The following is a 21,469-nucleotide window of genomic DNA, read 5'->3' on the forward strand; positions in this document are numbered from 1 at the left end:
GATGATCACAGAGACTGTTTTTGGAATCAGCACAGGATCTACAGAACCTAGTTAACTGTAACAGAACCAAAGGTATAGTCATCTAGGTTCTGTTGAACTTGTACTACTTCGAACAGTCTCTCTGATTTAAACTGGGATTTATGAAGTAACCTGGCTTTCTTGCATCTGATGAAGAGTTGTCTTTCTCAAAGATATATTGAAATGAACTGTAAATTGACAGTGTGATTTTACATAGATTATAGTGCACTACCTATCTATCAGCATTAATAACAGCAATCATTGTAAAGAGTGCCAATGTTGTCACCATTCATGCACATGACTGTCATTGTTATTCAGCTCATTTTATTGTGCATCTTCACTGAGTGTGTAATGTCAAATTTCCTCTGATAATGCTAGCAAAATGCCAGCTTGTAAATAATTAATTTTAGTTAGTAAATTATATATTTTCTGTTCCAGAAACTTTGATGCCAATCATAGTAACAATTATAGAAATTTTAACATGGGAAAAATGTTTTTAAGGAAGAACTGACAGGAGCTGTTCAATTCTTGATGGGCAAGGTGAGGGATGCTACTGGCACACTTACAGAATGGTTTGAATATGCTGAAACTGTTGACAAATGATAATTATTGTCAATTCGGTGTTTGTAATACAGTATAAAGTTATGCACTTTCGAATTATGAGATTTTTGTTAGGATTATGCTTGGAGAAACTGATGAGGTTAAGAATTTTGGAGTTATGGTGGATAATTAAAGTTCAAAGGTCATATGGCAAAATTTGCAAAGATATCTTGGAGGATAATTGCAATGCTAAAACAAACACTGCTGTAAGGATAAGGAAGTCATTCTACTTCTTCACAAGGCTTCAGCAACCACACCTGGACTACTATGCACAGATTTGGTCTCTTGGGCTCTGAGGGAGATAAAGAAATTGTAGAAAGGGTTGCAAAGAAGAGTTACAAAGATGATGTGAGGATTATGGAATGTAGATTGAGACAGATTTGTGTATGCAGATTACAGATTCTGGTAAACAGGAGAAAGAGGAGCAATATGATAGAGGCCTATGAATTTCTGAAAGGTTTAAATAGGATACTGGTTGATGAAAATTTTCATTATATGGAAGTTGGCGAGGGAACAAGGACCATCCATGGAAGTTTGTTTGCCATTAAGAAAGGGAATGAGAGCTGGATTTTTCCTCTTACAGAGCAGTGAGTGAGTGGAACAGCTTGCCTGTTGAAGTAATGAGTTACCTAGTATAATATTAAGAGAAGGCATGACAGCTGGATTGTCCTCCTGGAGTTCTCTGATGATAAGGTAAAAAAAAAAATTAAAATCATTTGCACATATTTGATTATGAAGTTTCAGATAAGTAACATAAGATAACATAGCATTTTGAAATTCAGCATTAATTCTGCATTTTCATTTTTATAATTTCATACTCTTCTAGTTTTATTATATATCTCCCATGATTATTTGCATTAATATAGAAATAGTTTCTATTTCTAGGAGAAATAGAAACTATTTCTCCTAGAGGTTTGCTATAGTGAACATCGCTGTATTCTTGTCTGTGCTGTGTCCTTATCATTAATTAAAGATGTTTTATCTCTTGGCATCACTTATCACTTTAATTTCACCATTCATGTTAGCTATGGTTATTTCATTGGGAAAGACAAAATGCAGAAACAAATAGAGGGTACTACTATGGGTTCTCTCCTCTAAACTCATTTAATCAGTTTTTGAATGGGGCATTTTGAAAAACTTGGCTACTCTCATTCCCTTTTGTCTGGCTAAGATATATTGATAATGTGTGTTCCATTTATCCACATGGCTTAAACAAATTGAACACATCCCTCCTCCACCTCAACAGCCAACATCCCAATGTCCATTTCATCATTATAAAAAAATAAAAGAATAGCCTATATTTTCTGGATCCTTTAATCATGTATTTTCCTAATGTTACTTTTTTTTCTTTCATTTTATAGAAAAAAGTACTCATCATTATCATCATCACTGGCTTGACAGCCCTGTGTGGGCCCTGGCCTTCTTCAGAAACTTCTGCCAGTCTTCCTTATTCAATGCCAAACTCCTCCAATTTTTGACTCCTAAAACCTTAATATTTTGCATCACTCCATCTTCCCATCTTATTTTAGGTCTTCCAGAAAAACTACTCACACAGACTATATTTCTCATACTCTCCTCCCCTCCCAACACACACACATACACATATGCCACAATATCAGAACTATCAACCACTATTCTAATTGGGTTTTCCTCCTAGTTGAACTCAACCATATTATTACGCCTTCTTATCTAATGGTGACATTTCTAAAATAATTAACACGCTTGTTCTTCCCTCTGCCTCACTTTCTTCTTTAAATACTGTAATCTGTAATACTGTAACATTACTGTAATCTATTACAGTAATGCTGTTACTACAGGTAACTCTCGTTATACACAATTTCGTTATCTGCGTTTTTGCATATGTGTAGTTTCATTATTGCAGTACATAAGGACAATCGCTGTTTTCTATCCAAGGTGTGGAAGCTCCTGTGCATATGCCTTGTTTCCCATTCCTATCTGTTGTGTTGCGCTCAGTGTCCATTTTGTGTCCCTACTGCCTTATGATCTATGCAGTGTTGTCTCTATCTGTTAAAAAAAAACACTTCTCCCTTTCACCAAGATGTCTGCTTAGTGAAAAGAAGAATGTAAACTAATCTCATTCTTCAGTGATGATTGGAAGTTCTGAATCAGTTTGATAGAGGTGAATGCAGCATTGACATTCAATGAACCATAGAATTGAGTGATTCTACAGTGATGATAATGGCTGATACAATTTGCAAGAGTGCTCAATTGTCCACGAATCTCTGCATAACCCAAGCAATGAAATCTCGATCTCATGCAGTTGAGAAACGGAAAGGATGCTAGCTACATGGGTCGAGCATCAGAACCAACAGAACATACCTTTGTCTGGGGCAGTCATATGAGACAAGGCAAAAGATTTATATGAAGATCTGACAAAAGATGAAAAGCAACTAACACCTTTTGCTGGAGGTTGTGGGTGGTTCGAGAGTCCTACGTGTTCCAGAATCTTAACATGACTCACAGGCCTGGGTGCTGGCTTCAGTGGCAATTCTTCACATCGCCACTGAGGTTTGAATTTCTCATCAAAACAAGGATAGCAGAAAGATCTCTCACACCAAGATTACAATCAGAAGTTGAAAACTGCAAGTCAGGTTTCCATCGAGAGATTTTTGGAAAAGCAGTCTTCAACCTCAGCATGCCAGCTAAAGAAAAAGTGATTAAAATGTGATTACGATATATTAATAATGAAAATAAAGAATTACTTCTTTAATAGTTATTTGTTTTAAACATGTTGAATATTTTATTTATTACTCTTATATGTATGAAAAATGGGCATTTTTGGTTAAATTAAACTTTTGGGAACTCTATTATCCGGTGTTAAAAGTCTCTCTTTTTATGCATTTTCAATATGCATGGTGATTCTTGAGGACTCCCCCCCCCCCACACACACACACATATAACAATAGTTACCTGTATTCTAAATATTCAGGACCTCAGAAAAAATAGCCAAGAATTTAAAATATATATAATCTGTGCACTGCTTTGAAATTGGCTTATATTGAACAACAAACTATAAGAGCTACTGTATCTCTTGAAGAATATGAGAATTACATTTGCCTCCACAATTATGGTCGTTCAGGTTCAGCAGGCCATGCCTTAGACACCATACACAGAATCAAATGGAAGAGACTTTTAGAATAAGCAGATGATCATAAAATCCCATACTTGATAAATACAGTTATGTGAAAACCCCTTATGATATGGGAAATTGTAATTCATACATCTTCAAATCAACAGCTTAGGCTGTCTTATAGGGTATGCTCTTTAGGCTTACAATCTTGCATGCACACTATAATTTTCATGTTGTATCCCTGAAGATCCCTGTGATAGAAATAAAATATTGGAGGCATTAAATGCCATTTAATTCATTCTCCATTATGTCTTTATTCTATTAAATGTAAAAAATAAGTTTCAACTAGCACATAAGCCTAAATACATGATGTGACCTATACTTAAGTTGTAAGTTAGTTAGAATTTGAGAATTGAATAATGCTATGACTAATCTGACATGAAAATCAGCGCTATGAAAACAGGCAGGAAGATGAGAAAACCTCAACTGCATTCTCAATGGAGAACTTATAGAACAAGCAAAATATTTCACCAACTTAAGCATGAAATTTTTAATAAAGATGGCAAGTTAAATACAGAAATGCATGACTTATTTTTAATGATATTACAACATTAAATGAACTAAATTATTAAAAAAAAAAAAAAAGTAGTAGTTTATTAACTGGCTTATATTTTGCTGGATTAAGCCGGCCTGGTTGGCCGAGTGGTTAGCGTATCTGCTCTCCAGCCAAAAGGTTGCGAGTTCGAATCCCACCATTGGCATAGATGTTAGTGATTGTCTGTGAAAATACTAGTGGTGGTAGTCGGCAGTAGATGGTGTTGGTGTAGATGATATAGGTAGTTGCGGGTGGTGGATTATTGGAAACGGAGAGTTGGAGAGTAGGTGCCCTCCCTTGATGAGTCTTTGGACTCCCTGGAGGTGTTACGTAATAATAATAATAATTTCAAAACAGAATTTTCAGAGCACACTCCATGTTACAATTAACACACAACAATGAATAAGTGAAACAATTCAAATTGTAACAGACCACCAAATTAGGACTTAAGATATTTTCTCCATTACAATTTGAATTGTTTCACTCACTCATTGTCATGTGTTAACTGTAGCATGTAGTGTGCTTCAAAAATGCTGGTTTGAAATCCATCAAAATATAAGACGGTTAATAAACATCTTTTTTTATAATTTGGTTCATTTGGTGTTGTAATGCTGTTAAAAATAAGTTACGAATGACATTCGACCCAGAAGCTTGTCTATTAGATTAAATACAGAAATATGCAACAACGTAAGCAAAACTGGCAGGGAAGGGAACTAGTTGATTAAACTGAGAAAAATTAGCTGAGGCACTTTACTAGCACAAGACAGAATTCCAACCATTTTTAACTTATAGATCTCAGTTTGGGTATAATTGAAGGTAAGTAGTTAAAGATGAACACCAAAGATGTGAGATTTCTATTTAAAAAAAATGAATAAATGGCATCTGCGAAGAAGTCATTAAAAATGAAAATATCCAAAAAGAACTCAATAGTGATGGCATTCAAGAATCTGTGAGCAGAGCTGAGTTGATATAGTCACTTAAACAGAATGGAAAAGATTAGCAGAATGTCAGGATGGCACAAAAAATTCCAGAGAAAAAAACAAGATCTTGGTGTGATACACTTAGAAGTGCTTAAGGAGACAATGTAAAATCAGATGATATTGGAGTCCTAACAAATAACATTAATTTGGAAGACACTTATTGGTCAGAAGCTTTTATGTGATAAATTTAATCATTCAATACGATCATAGTATTCTATACATCCCTTGAGAATACATATCAAGAATTTGATGATTATAATGGACTTCCAAAGAGTACATACAAAATAGCGATGTAGTTTTTATCATAGTCCATCATATTGTTTGAAATTCATCAACATACTATTTGAATAATTATGTTTTTAGGGGCTGTTCTTTATGAATTGAAGATGATATTCATAAGTTAAGTATTCTAATATTAATTTTCCTATTTGAGGTTTTAATGTAATCTTTTAATTAAAAAATGAAAAAAAAAAGTAAAACAGTTTCTTAATTCAAACACAACTGATATAAATTTTAGAGAAAAATAGGGTGAGAATCTAAATTTGTGTATTATACTCTCACAATTTAATGCAGTTATATGTTAAGAGTTCTATTTTTCTCTGTAGGATCTTACACAGAGTATGGAAAATATCTGGTTAGGCTGTTGGAAAGGAATTTTTCTGGGAAAATTGTCGCAAGAAAATCATATTCAAATATTAGAAGAAGAATCTTCTAACCTTCTAGCAGTGGCTGAAAAATTGATGCTTTGCTGTGTTAGCAAGGAAGAATTAGAGGTAGGTAATATTTTTAAAGAATACCTGATAACTTAAGTCATCTTATAATGGAACTGTAAAAATAATCATAATTAAAATTCTGAATATTTTTATGAATTGTTTATGTTAGAATGTTTATTAGTTTTAGTTTCATAACACGCATTGTCGGCACTTGCGCTGTGCCAGTTATTGAAATTTTTTTGTCAAAAATGATATGAAAAGAAGTTAAAAAATTGATGTACTTACTGGATTTGATATTTCTATTACTTACAGGAATTTTATTGTAATTTAAAATATTAAGTTTTGTGTTTTTATGAAGGTAAAACAAGGATGGCGTTCGGAAGAAAAATCAGAACACAGGCTGACAGATATTTAGATTAAGAGGAACTTGAGTTTTTTTTTTGTGACAGTCGGAGGAAAATTAATAGTATATTCCGAAGAAGGAATCGTGAAACTATTAAGTTTAAAGTGGAATAAGTATTGATAAATAAAAGGGAAATATTGCTATAGGCGTTTTAAAAGGAATATTGGAGGAAACGCTAATTGGAAGATTTATATAGATTCCGAAAAGGGAATTGTAGAACTGTAAGTTTTTTTAAAATGGAAGAGTTAAGACTGTCAGTAAGCATTAGTACTGAATAAAAGAAGAAATCGCTATTTACGTTCTAAAGGAATGTTCGAGAAAACTCTGATGAGGAAGTTTCATCTGTATTAAGGATGCCAAATCTAACTGGTATTTCTACTAAAAAGAGACATAATTAAGTTAGGAAGAATTAATGTGTGCTACATAAGTGAAGAAAAAGGATCCTGTGAAAATGAAGAATAAAGTCATATATCTTCGGAAAAGGGCCTTGACACAGAGAGAGAAACTGGCTATGAACATTTTGTCATTGTGCAAACAAAGTGTTTAGTCTAGTCTTAAGTGTAAGTTTATTTTTAAAAGGCCTTGGATCCAATTAATTTGTAGTTAGTTATGCAATATTGTTTGAAGTGTATATTTTTTGTTTTGTGTTTTATTAAATGTGTTTATTTTGTATTTTGGTATTGAGTCAGTGATTTTTTGGATTCTGAAAGAAATAGTAAAGAAGGGGTCATTGCACCAATCGCAGTGAACCTTTGTGCATATATAGGTACACCCGGAAATAAATAAAAAATAATTGTTGAAAAGAGATTATCTCTATAGACTGGATTAATATTATGATAATATCCTCTATATAATCGTATCTCTAATATAATCTCCTAATTATAACAACTTCCTAATCAGTTTTCTCGAACATTTCTTTAGAACGTAAATAGCAATTTCCTCTTTTATTCACTACTAATGCTTATTGATAGTCTTAACTCTTCCATTTTAAAAAAACTTACAGTTCTACGATTCCCTTTTCGGAATCTATATAAATATTCCAATTAGCATTTCCTCCAGTATTCCTTTTAAAACGCCTATAGCAATATTTCCCTTTTATTTATCAATACTTATTCCACTCTAAACTTAATAGTTCCACGATTCCTTCTTTGGAATATACTATTAATTATCCTCTGACTGTCACAAAAAAAAAACTCAAGTTCCTCTTAATCTAAATATCTGCCAGCCTGTGTTCTAATTTTTCTTCCGAACGCCATCCTTGTTTTACCTTCATAAAAACACAAAACTTAATATTTTAAATTACAATAAAATTCCTGTAAGTAATAGAAATATCAAATCCAGTAAGTACATCAATTTTTTAACTTCTTTTCATATCATTTTTGACAAAACAATTTCAATAACGGGCACATCACAAGTGCTGACAATGTGTGTTATGGAACTAAAACTAATAAACATTCTAACATAAACAATTCGTAAAAATATTCAGAATTTTAATTATGATTATTTTTACAGAACAGTGTAAATGAGATGTACATAAATCTACCGTTTATACAGTCTTCAAAACAATAGCCTTTCAATTAACTGACTCCTTACATGTCAACTGTCTTCTAATACAGCACCATGTTATTGTACTGCAGTTATCAGAATGGCAAATCACCTTCCCTGAGTAGTCAGATAAACTTGTAAATGGACATGTAATCTTATTGTAAAGTTAGGGAGTGAAAAGAGGGTGAGATCATTCCTTTGCATGATGGAAGCTCCAAGACATTTTGCAAGTCATATATACAGGAGCAGTAGTTAAGATACTTTAAAAGTTGGTTATGACCAGAGTTCAGGAATAGAGGGACAAAAATGTGATTATTGAAGTATGATATCAGAGTTATTGCTTGGAGAGGTGGCGAAGAATAACCCTCTGTAAAGTACGAATATAATTAAAGGAAATGGCTATACATGTGATATTGCTGGAATTTACAAATGCATTTGATAAAATATCACACAGAAATATATTGTGTATACTATAGCAATAGAAATGAAATCAAGTCATCATCAAATTCCTGATATATACCCTCAAGAGGTGTACAAGATATAATAGGACTACATGAAAAATTACATCATTAATAACTTCCTATCTACAATTTTCCTCCAAATCAGTCTGTTACCTGTCAAGACTCCAACAATATCAGATCTTATATTTCTATCTTCTAAGGCACTTTTTACTGTATCAATCCACCTATATCTTGGTCTTCTTCTGGGTCGTTTTCCTGCCAACCTGGCAGAAAACACTTCTTTTGCTAATCTTTCCTCTCCCATTCTGTTTAAGTGACCATACCACCTGAGATTAGCTCAGCTAACGCATTCCTGGATGCTTACAATGTCAAGTTATTTCCTAATATCCTCGTTTTTAATATGATATTGCCATTGATGCCATCTGTTCGTGCCCCTAATCTTTCTCAGGACTCTCATATCTGCTGTCTCTAGTCTTTGGTCAAATGTTTTACTTCTGACCCAGCTCTCAGATCCATAAATTAAAATTGGTTTGAAAACTGTCTTGTATACGGCTAATTTAGCGTGTTGACTTCCTACCATACCAGCTTTGTTGATTCTGTTGTCTATTTCCATATTTAACTTACCATCTTCACTAAAAATCATGCCTAAGTAGCTGAAATGTTTTACTTGTTCTGTAGGTTATCCATTCACAATACAGTTGATATTTTCATTGTCTTTGTCTTGTTACTGTTGACCTTCATGTCATATCTATTACAACAGTTATTCAATTCAATTTAGTCAGGAAATCTTGCAAACTTGTAGCAGATTTATTTAGAAGTATAATATCATCTGCATGAAGCAAAGAGCTGAGATTAACATCTCCAATTTTGATATCAGGTTTAATACCATTTTCCTTCATAATGTGATCCATAAGTCTGCGCGGTTAGCCTAGTGGCTGCGCGCTTCGCAACCATATGTCTGGTGAATGAGTGTCCTAGGTTCAAATTCTGTCAGTGACGTGAGGAGCTGAAGGATCTTCCTCAACCATAGCCAAGTTAGCCAGTCTTGGACTTAGACAGTAGGGTTTTTCTCCCAGTTTATCGTGGAGTTTTTCATCCCGCAAAGCAGGCAAACCGGCCTTAAGAACTCAACACTACAGGACATAGGATATGCCGGGGCATATGGCTGACTACCTTATCCTGTGAATGGTTTGAAGTCCTATCATTAATAAACCCTTGATACTGGAAGGTAAAAGAGAGTATAAAGAAGAAAAGATGAGATTTGTCCATATAGATAATGAATAACAGAGGGGACAATATACATCCTTGTCTGACACCAGATTTAACATTAAACCATCTTCCTGTACTTCCTTCAATTCTAACTGCTGACTTACAATTCAAATAAAGACTAAATATTGCTTGATATAATGTCCCATTGACACCATATAACTGTGGTGTATTTGCATGTCTACAAAACTTAAATACAGATCTTTGTTATATTCCCATGATTTCTCAACTATTTGTCGTAAAGTGAAAATCTGATCCTGACAGTCTATTTGGCCTGAATCCAGCTTGTTCTTCACCAAGCATCTCTTCTACAATCCTTCTCAACCATTTCTCAAGTATACTTGCATAAACCTTACCAGGAACACTCAATAGAGAAATACCTCTATAATTCTCACGTAATATATCATTCCTGTATAAGTACTTTTTTCTCCTTTAATTTCTTTTATAGTAGCTATTCATCCATGTGTTTGTTTGCCAGCAGCAGCACCATCACAGGTAATGATAGACATTAAGAAGTATTATAAATTTTCTTTTATGAGTTCCTTATTTGATTCTTGTTATCACCATCTGATGATTTAAAAAAAAAAATTCATTGTATTATATTCATAAATGTGGTCACTATATTTGTCACTTAAGATTAAAGAAAATAAAATTCTCTAATATATATTAATTCTTTTTTTAGGTCCTTTTGGATTCTGCTAATTATCTGGATGAAAAGCAGGTAGTAACAGCTATTTGTGATTTATGGCATATTTCTCCTGAACACTCATCTTTTTTTGAACTTTATTTGGAAATTAAAAATATAATCTCAAGATTACCAGCAGATAGAGGACCTCGTCTTCCAGTCATCTTAATATTAGATAAGGTAATAGAAATAGCTAAAAGTTGTGAGTCATCTGTAACCATGATGATGACTTGACCCTCACTAAGACCATTATAATGTTAATATAGCTTTTTTTATTAATATTATTAATTTTATGGCTATTTAGCCTATTTTTGTTTAGTACTGCCCCGATATTTGGTTAGTGACCTCTCTTGTAGACTGGCTGTCTGAAAGATATAGAGTGTGTGTGTATGAGGGAACAGTGTCAAGGAAGCACAAGTGTACAATTGCATTAAAAATTGGCACCTTGTCATATGCCTTTTCCAGATCTACAAAACTTAAATACAGATCTTTGTTATATTCCCATGATTTCTCAACTATCTTTAAAGAGTTAACTGTGGTTTTTTGGAAGTTTTTTCCCACTTGGTTAGACTATAAATCATATATTTAGTTTAATCCTTTATCCAAGTGTAAGCAAACAAAGTTTACATCTGAAGTATCTTCAGGAATGAGGCAACTCGTGGCAATGGTGGACTGAGTTCACATCACTTTCCTTAGTATCCCATAATTTACATTATGGGATACTAAATACATCTCCTTGCAGACATGTATAATGCTATGCATTATGGGAAGGGTCACTACCCAGACCGGTTTCGACCTTTATTGAGGTCTCTTCAGTGGAAGACAGACCCAGAGGTGATACCAAGGATGAAGCAATGCAGAAGTCATATTTCCATATGCCAGTTGCCAAAAGTGACACCTTGTTATTAAATTACTCTGGATAGAGAAAGATGTTGGAAGTTTTTTCCCACTTGGTTAGACTATAAATTATATATTTAGTTTAATTCTTTATCCAAGTGTAAGTAAACAAAGTTTGCACCCGAAGTATCTTCAGGACCATAATGCACAGCTGCAAGGAGATGTGCTTTACATTATGGGATACTAAGGAAAGTGATGTGAACTCATTTCACCTTTGCCACGAATTGCCCCAGTCTTGAAGATACTTCAGGCACAACCTTTGTTTGCCTACACTTGGATAAAGGATTAAACTAAATATATAATTTATAGTCTAACCAAGTGGTAAAAAACTTCCAACATCTTTCTCTAATCCAGAGTAATTTAATAATAAAGTGTGACACCTTTTAGCAACTGGCATATGGAAATATGACTTCTGCATTGCTTCAACCTTGGTATCACTTCTGGGTCTGGCTCCCACTGAAGAGACCTCAATAAAGGTCGAAACTGGTCTGGGTAATGACCCTTCCCATATTGCATAGCATTATACATGTCCACAAGGAGATGTGCTTTACATTATGGGATACTACGGAAAGTGATGTGAACTCAGTTCACATTTGCCACGAGTTTCCCCAGTCCTGAGGATACTTCAGGCACAAACTTTGTTTGCTTACACTTGGATAAAGGATTAAACTAAATATATAATTTAACTGTGGATTTTATTTGCCGGCCTGTTTGGCCAAATGATTAGCACATCCACTCTCCAGCCAAAACGCTGCGGGTTCGAATCCCACTGTGGGCATGGATGTTTGTGATTGTCTGTGAAAATACTAGTGGTGGTAGTGATCTGTAGTAGATGCCGTTGGTGTAGATGATGAAGGTAGTTGCAGTTGGTGGAAACAGAGACTTGTGAAATAGGTGCCCTCCCTCGATGAGTCTTTGGACTCCCTTGAGATGTTAGATAATAATAATAATATTCTAGATATGCAAAGCTTCAGAAACTAGATATAATCTCAGTAAAAAGTGTTTGTTTTTACTTCCAAGAAAAGTTATGAGTTATTTAACTAGATTGGAATGAACCTCAGCTAGGAAAGGAAGAATCAAGTGTTTATGTACCTTTAGAGAGTTAACTGTGGTTTTTATTTGTTTGTTATTATAAATTTGTGTTATTTTGAAATGAGAAGATTGGAAGTAGCTTTGTTTAATTAATTTGTTTGTATTTTCTCCTGTGAAGTCTGGGCCCTTTTAGGTAAGTTTTATTTATAATACTCGTAAATATTTTATATAGCACTTCATAGACACAGAACCATTTTACACACACACACACACGCACGCTGTTGCATTCATTCATAACACAAAATATGCTAAAAATCTTTATTTTGTAAATAAAGATATTAGTTTGAATTTATAGTAATTTACTCTTGTAGATAGACTTATATGTTGGTGATACATAACTGTTAATTTTAAGGAAAGACAAAGTATACTATTATATTAATTAAATAACTAATTAATACTTCCTATCTTCAGGGAACATAAAAATTAATGAAATGTGCATGCAGGCACTAACGCTGAACAAATATGGCTGAAGACAACAACTGAAGTCAGTCCTAAAGGGTGGCACCCTTTAGGACTCTAGAAATTATGGAAATTACTTAGAAATTATGGATTCCCAGAATAAGAATAATTTAAAAAATGTGTTGAAATTAAAGCAATACATGGAAATACCCTCTCAGAACCATTTAAAACAAAGACAGGAGTAAGGCAAGGTTGTATACTCTCCCTTACTATGTTTTTAATTGTCATAGACTGGATGATGAGAAAAGTATCTCATGGAAATACAGGATTATAATGGTTACTTCAAAACCAACTCCACAATCTAGATTTTGCAGATGATATCTGCTTACTTCTTTCACAGAAGCACCAACATATAGAACAAAAAACAACAACACTTGTAAAAACAGCCAAAAAAGTTAGTCTTAGGATAAATAAAAATAAAACAATGTTGATGAAAATAAATGTAAAGCAAAAATAAACAAATCAGAATAGAAGAAATATCACTTAAAAAAGTAGAACAATTTATATACCTTAGTTCAATAGTATCAATAAAAGGAGGAACTACTGAAGATATAAATAGAAGGAAACAGCTGGCTTATTCAACTTTCGACCAATTTAGAAATATTTGGAAAAACAAGAATTTGTCTATAAAAACTAAAATGAGAATATTTAACTCAAATGTAAAGGCAATACTAATGTATGGATCAGAAACGTGGATGTTAAACAAAAAGATAGTTGAGAATGATGCTGGGGATATATTGGCCAAAACAAATATCAAACGAAGAACTATGGCAGAGAACAAACCAGAAACACGTGTTGCAACAGATACGTGAAAGGAAATGGAGATAGTTGGGGCATGTGTTGAGGAAAGAAGATAAAATAATAGTAAAACAGGCTCTAGATTGGAACCCACAGGGTAAAAGAAGATGAGGAAGGCCAAGAGAAACATGGAAAAGAACAATACTGAAAGAAATAACAAATATTAATAAAAACTGGAACCAAATAAAAGCCGAAGCAAAAAACAGAGTCTGGTGGAAAATGGTGGTGGAAGACCTATGCTCCCAGGTGGAGTGAAGAGGATTAAGTAGTAAGTAATTCATTACATATGTTTGAATCAGAAAACATTAGTTCAGCTAAGGAATTGAGCACAGAAATCATAAAGATCATCTTGCTCGTCATCCTTATAATGTCAGCATACATGGATTAGTGCAAGTTTGAATGTTGAACAGGAACAAACACAGCCACAATATATTTCGAAGGGTCATTAGTGAAGAAGAGATCATGATTATCTTTTAGTTTTGGTAGGCATGTGATCAGTTTGTTTGTGCCCATTAAGTTATATCAATTGCCTCAAATTCTCTGTCTTCTCGATCATTACTGCTAGATTATCAACACTAAAATCTTTGATGAAGATAACTTTGCTGTTAGGAAAGTTGGATTGGAAAAAAATCATATTTAAAGATATAAAATCAATGGTTAGTTGCAATAGGCAGTCAATAAAGATAGAAAATGAATTTGTTATGATGAAGTAGAGAGAGATTTTTACCTATAGAAGACCTAAGAGAAGATTTTAAGTTAGACACACTTAAAAGTGTTACTTACTATGTCTGCTTGTCACAGTTATTATTTGTGCTCTGAAAATGCTGGTTAGAAAACAGTGAAATATTAGCAAGTTTCGATAAATTAATTCATTTGTTAGTGTTAATACCATGATGTGCTAATATGAATAATCAGTGACACCTAAGTCTTTTAATACTTACACTTAAAGGCGGCAAAACTGTGAGGTTCTGCCACATTTCCAGTGAAATGAGGCAAAGAGTATAATTGGGAAACGTGAGATGAGTAGTGACTGAAAAAAAAAACAAAAGTTGAATTTCTGTTAGGAAAAGTAAGTGTCGGGAAATTTGCCATTGGAGATGGAAATTAATATTCGCTGTGTTGGAACTTTGTCCATTTGTATTTGGGAAATGAAAACCCTAGAAGACTTTGGAGAGTTGTCTTTGTGCATATGTAATGCTTTTTTCTTTGCTTGGCTTTTTGTGGTTTGTTTAAGGTGAATGGAAATTGGGAGATATGTGGAATATACAAATGAATTCTTTATTAAACCATAAACACATTAAACCATAACCAGAAATTCATCCAACACCTGCAAATCAAGGCATCAGCAACCTCCCCTCACTCACACACACACACACACACATGCATATAGTACTGCCTCAGACTTTCTTAAGGAACACCTGGAAGGACAGTGAAATTATTTGTTACCTGACCTGGAATCCTCCTGAATCATTAGCATTAGGTTTAATTCAGATTCTGGCAGCTGGTCTGTGAAGTAATTATTTTTAAAGTTGTGTCAAATCTTAGATTTCTGTATTATATCTGACATAATTCTGAAATCATTCAGACGTCATTCTAGAAGAAATGGACAGAAAAGTAAACTTGGGGCTTTGATCTGGAATCTTAACATGGTTTTTAGTCACTTCAAGCCTTCAATAAGTAAAGAGGTGATAGCTAGCAAAGGTTGGTCGATTGGTAGAGCCTCTGCTACTAATGACTCACTCAAAAAGTTAAGCAAGTTTGAGTGCGGTTAGTAGTTGGAAGGAATCAATCATTCGATGCTATTGGCACACTCTCCCTTGTTGAGTCTTTGCACTTCTTGGAGGTGTCACATAATAATAATAATAATTACATCAGGAAATTATTTCATTGCCTGGTAATACTACATTGCTTATCATCCCTGCATCTGCCACCTAGTGTCATAGAGGCTTGGTCTTCTCTTTGTCAGATACAGACCCTACACCTTGCCCCAGCTCATGTTAATCCCTCCTAGATAATTTCTTTCAATCTGATGGTACCATGTCAGAAACAAACTATCTCGGAGTGAACTAACATGGACAGTTAGTTCACCCAAGTCAATGTTGAGGTGCAGATCCTATGTAGTCACATTAACCACTAATGCTGGTTTAGTTGATCAAGTACATAACATCTCCACTTTTCATTCTACAGGCCATACATTCAAATTACAGTAGAACATGATATTTTTGAATGTGTTTGTTTCAATGGTAAATGATTTTCATTATCTAGTTCTTAATCCATCCACAGAGCTAATGTTCTAGGACTACAATTGCAGATAGGATTAATATTTAAAGGGAAAAAAAAATTGTGTCCCTTTTTTGTGGTTAGTATTGCAGCTACTAATTTAAGATACAGTGGTACCTCGACTAACGAACTTAATTCGTTCCTAACTACAGTTCATATCTCGAAACCCAAGTTTCCATTATATCTTATGGGAAATTAATTAATCTCTTCCCAGATTCAAAAATTAAAAGTAAAAAAATTCAAAAAATAAAAAAAAACTATTCTCAACTAAATGAAGAAAATGCAAAGAAATGGAGAAGGAGTGAGAAGAAGCATTTTTACACTATAAATATGCATTTTGTATACCATTACATATTAATTTTTATTTATGAAATCTTTGGTTTTACATGATTAGTATGAAAATCATCTTCCATTAAATTGTAAAAAAAAAATCAATTTTCTTGTGGCTAGTTTTTGTAGTTCAGGAGTTTTTGATTTGTTATCATCAGTTGCTTCTTTTTGTCTCTTAGGTGAGGGAGGTTTAAAAAACCTAACCAATGTTGACTGAATCTGTCATTTCCTTAACACCCTTCTTAAGTGATTAATGACATTGTCATTGAAGATATTGGTGGCTCTAGAAACAACACCTTGATTTGGATGCCACTTGTTAATCAATTCTTGCAATTTGCCCCAGTATTGCAAGGTTTTTTTTTACTTCACTTGTTGGTATTGCACCCTTTTTGTTGCTGTCATCTTCATTCTCTGAAGACATTTGCTTTTCCTCCTCATCCCTTTCTTTTTCCTGCTCTCATCTTAACTCCTGTAGCTCTTCAGTGGTTAGCTCAACGTTGTGCTCGTCTACATCTGCTTCATCAACTTCCTAATGCATGGTCTTGCCCAGGGAGACAACTGTATCTACAATGTCAATTTCAGGTCCTTCCAATGCAGTGCCTCAGACACAGTCGGGCCATAACATTTTCCAGGCTGATTTTAGAGTTCTCACAGAAACATCTTCCCATGCCTGACTAATAAGATGCAAACAATGAAGAATATTGAAGTGATTCTTCCAGAATTCCCTGAGGGTTAATTCTTTGTCGGTGATTACTTCGAAACATCTTTGGAAAAGAGCTTTGGTTGGTATAAAGCTTTTTGAAGTTGGAAATAACATATTGATCCATTGGTTGTAGGAGTGGTGTGGTATTAGGAGGCAAGAACTTAATTTTGATGAAATTAAACTCTTCATCCAAATCTTTCAACTATGGTGGATGTGCTGGAGCATTGTTCATTATAAGAAGAACTTTCTCAGGCAGACCCTTTTCTTGTAGATACCATTTCACTGTGGGAGTAAAGACCTCTGTCATCCACTCACAGAAGAATTACCTGGTTACCCAGGCTCTGCTGTTACCTCTCCACATAACGCTGAGTTTGTGCCTGTTAACTTTCTGCTTTTTAAAGACTAGGATTTTTAGAATGGTAAACCAACAGAGGTTTTATCTTCAGTTATTCTGTCTTTCTCTAAAAAGTTATTCTGTCTTTCATTGGCTTGTGTCCTGGCAATGCCATTTCCTCCTTAGTAATGAACGTTCTCTTAGGCATTTTCTTCCAGAAAATCCCAGTTTCATCATAGTTGAAAACTTGTTCTGGTATGTAACTGACTCCATCAATTTCTGAAATTCCTTCACAAAACTTTCAGCAGTTCCTGAAGGAATTTCAACATTTTAGCACCTTCTCCATGTTTAACAATGCTATGGATACCGGTTCTATTCTTGAATTTCTCAAACCATCCTTTGCTAGCTTTGAACTCTTTGCCGATGTCTTTGCTGCTAGTGGATGGCAAGTTCTGTGAAAGATCTTTGTAAATAGTTTGAGCTTGTAAACAGATCATGTTTTGAGATACACTGTATCCTTTCAGTTGCATGTCATTAATCCAGACGAGTAGTCAAGTTTCCATTTCTTCCATAATTTTATTTCTTCGAGATGACATGATAGATACTCCTTTGGCCACATCCAGTTCCTTATAAAAATCTGCTTTCTTCACAATTGTAGCTATGGTGGATTTGGACAAGTCATATTGCTTGCACAGATCGCTTTGCCAGACTCCTTTCTCATATTTTTTCACAATCTCTTTCTTAATTTCTATTGTGATTTTCTTCTTCTCTTCTTTCTTAGTTTTCTTTGGCTCCGTGTTGAAAATAATATGCTGATCAGTGAAATGACGCTTATCTGGTAGATTATTCAGAAAATAAACGTGAAGCAACAATAAAACATGTCACTTATAAAAAGAAATGCATACAATACACATAATAAATACAAACCTAAAATAATCTATACGAAGTGTATTGTTTGTTTACACAAATACCGAAATAGATACACAAAAAAGCAAAAATGTGCAGCGTTAATCGTATTTCAGATAAATACGACGTAATAACAACAATCGTTACACTAGAGACGGTTCAGCGCATGCTCCTAAACGTGCATAAAAAAAGTTTAAAAAATTATAATGCAAAACAGGCTTTAGTTCATTTGAAAAGAAAAGCATCACTGTTTGTATCTAGAGATCAAAATGGATATGAAAAAAGTTCGTATGTTGAGCGGTTTGTAAGTTGAGGTACCACTGTATATATATATATTGGAGTCTTTTTTTTTTTTCTCTGCTACAGTTTCATTTGAAGTTGACAAAAGCTCTTATATGCATTATCAATTGCAGTGGACATAACATTATGTTTTGAATATAAAAGTTAAAATAAAAAATGTCTTTATGCTCTAGTTTTGAAAATAAAGAAAAGTTGGTTGCAATCATGACCACCCGTCTATAATTCTTTATGTAACAAAACTAGCATGTAGGTAGTAACATTAAAAAAAAAACTTAACTTGTTATTTTAGTTGTTGGCACTTCTCAGATGCATTTGCGTATAACTTACTCTGCATATAACCTGTTCCTGTTTTCCTTTATGAGTTAGGCTCATTGCCCTGTCATGGCCAAGTAACTCAGCTTGTTTGGAACTTAATGCTCTGAGAGGGCAATTAATCCTATCTGCATTGTGTATTGGAGGCTATCAATTGCATGTGTTCTGTGGCTGATTTTTGTGTTTTAGGGGATTACCCACATTTCTTAGGATAAAACCTACCACTGCTATATGAGACAAGCTAACTCATCATAATTGAAAATCCCTGATAAATGTTTTTTGCATTCCACACAGATATTGAAACCAGATCTTTCCACCCAAAGGATGATATCAATGTTAAAATAAAATTAATTATTACTGTCTAGCTGTAGGAAGGGTAAATGACTGCCGTATCTTTAAAAGAATTGTGAAAATTATCTTCAACTATTCTGTTCATTGCTTTCAATAGTTTTTTCAATAATAGCATGCAGTTTCCCATAGCATTCAGTTTAGAAATAGAACTCTATAACAAGTTATAACTCAAATTTTGTTTAACAACTGGATAATTGTACTATTCAAGATGAAGTCTGTTTTCAGACAGGTGTGTATGTTCTCATTTTCCCTGTTAGTTCAAAAATACCTGAATATGAAATGGTTGGATCTGAATAGCACCTGTGATAGTGCACATTGAAGAAATGAAGGGGGAGGGGATCACCAGGCAGAATATCAGCAAACAAACAAACATGTCAAACAACAGCCTAAAGAAGTTTGCATTGCATTTCAAAATTTAAAATATCACACCACACATGCTATGAATTATGATTCATCATACCAGGTGGCACATCATTTTTTGTGTTATTGAGGTTTAATATGTTAGTATGTCATGTTCAGGATGGCTATAATATACACAGTCTTATGAAACATTTTCACTACTGCATTTCCATATGATACCCAATATGTCCTGGAAGAAAAAAACTTTTAGGACAGAATGTAGGCTGTAACAAGTCTTGAAGAAAGTGTCAGAAGTACAGGTGTCATTTCATTGCAAGTTATACTGATCTATGTTAAATGCAGTGTGTAAACAAATGTGACAAATTTCACTGTGGTATGTGTTGCACACAATTTCATGTCTCATTGAATGATAGGACTCCTTTCATTCATTATTTTATTCAAGAACATATAACAAATGCTCCTGACATATATAACATAGGTTTTCTCAAAAGAAAAAAAATTGTCGTAATTTTTAGGGGGGGAGGGGAATCTTTAAAATAAGATTTGAGAACTTTGCCATAATTAAAACATATTTCCAAAAAAACATTCACTATGCTGAATCTGATAGTGTATATCTTTTTGAAATGCTTTATTATATGAACTGTGTTTATTTTGGTTATTAAATTTTGTCTATATAGCACATTGTGAGCTTCCATCTTTGTTATTGCAAAAAAATTGTATGTGAAAGGTTTCAGTGCTCTGTTTGCAAAGCACTTTACCTTTCATTACAGCAGTACTAAGATTTGAAGAACTAATGAATAGTTACTCTCCCATTATGAAAGTGCTTCAGGTATATCAAATACTAAAACTTAACTGCTCTTGAATATAATCAGATCCATGGCATGACTTCTTGTCATAGAAGTCATGCCATGGATCTGATTTCATCATATAATTGTTTGTTTTAGCTAGTTCTGAAAAGTTATAATTATGGCTTAAGTCAGCTTTTGCTCTTAGTAAATAAAGAAAAAAAAATGTGAGAAAGCGAAGTACTGTATAAAACTAGCTAAACAAACGTCATGAGAAGACTTTGGTAAGTACATAGAAAATAACTATCAGGAAGATGGCAAAATATTCTGGAGGCTGTTGAAAAAAAGCTTAGAAATGGAGCAGAGAGTACTGTAAGAGGAATCAGATGATAAAGGTAACATGAAAACTGAAGATAAAGATATTCTGGATGTATAGAGTAATTACTTTGAAACAGTGCTAATTGAAACAAGCAGTGATAGTATGATGGTAGAAAACACTCAACACGAATGCAATCAGGAATACATATCAATAGTTGAAGCAGAAAAGCCATCAAAAACCTGAAATGTGGAAAGCCAGCTGGAGTAGATGAAATTCACTCAAAAATGCTCAAATATGGAGATACAAAATTTTTACAGTGGTTGCACTGCATAATTCAGAGGGTCAAATTCCAGATATTAGAGTACCCATAAAACTGAATGTGAAAATTGCAGAGGTATTTCTCTACTGAGTGTTCCTGGTAAGATTTATGTAAGTATACTTGAAAAATTGTGGAAGGAAAACATAGTGAAGAACAAGCTAGATTCAGGCCAAATACAGGTTGTCAGGATCAGATTTTCACTTTAAGAAAAATAGTCGAGAAATCTTGAGAATATAACAAGGATTTGTATTTAAGTTTTGTAATTCTGGAAATGGAATATCACAAGGTGTCAAGAAGAAAGCTTTTTAAAAACGCTAGCTATAGGATAAATGGGACATTATCAAGCAATATATAGTCTCTGTTTAAGCTGTAAGTTCTGTAGGCTGTCAAAAAAAAAAAGCTTAGAAATGAAGGAAAGAGTGCTGTAAAAGGAATCAGAGATGATAAAGGTGACATGAAAACTGAGGATAAAGATATTCTAGATGTCTGCTATTAGAATTGGAGGAGGTACAGGAAGATGATATGATGTTAAATCAGATGTGCAACAAAGTGTACATTACTTCCACT

At 33.8% G+C, this 21,469-nt stretch overlaps 1 protein-coding gene across 1 annotated transcript in view; it reads left to right on the plus strand.

Moving 5' to 3' along the window:
* The window catches only part of Sse (extra spindle pole bodies like 1, separase), a 505,458-nt gene that overhangs the window by 437,762 nt on the left and 46,227 nt on the right, over positions 1–21,469 (plus strand). Inside the window, exons 20-21 of the mRNA XM_090412041.1 lie at positions 5,890–6,057; positions 10,355–10,537. Of these exons, the coding sequence (XP_090268167.1) occupies positions 5,890–6,057; positions 10,355–10,537 (351 nt within the window). The remainder of the gene's footprint in view (positions 1–5,889; positions 6,058–10,354; positions 10,538–21,469) is intronic.

This window comes from Typopeltis vanoorti, chromosome 22 (assembly GCF_054136105.1).
Source record: "Typopeltis vanoorti isolate ZY-2024b chromosome 22, IOZ_Tvanoo_1.0, whole genome shotgun sequence".
In the NCBI taxonomy this organism is placed as follows: Eukaryota; Metazoa; Arthropoda; class Arachnida; order Uropygi; family Thelyphonidae; genus Typopeltis; species Typopeltis vanoorti.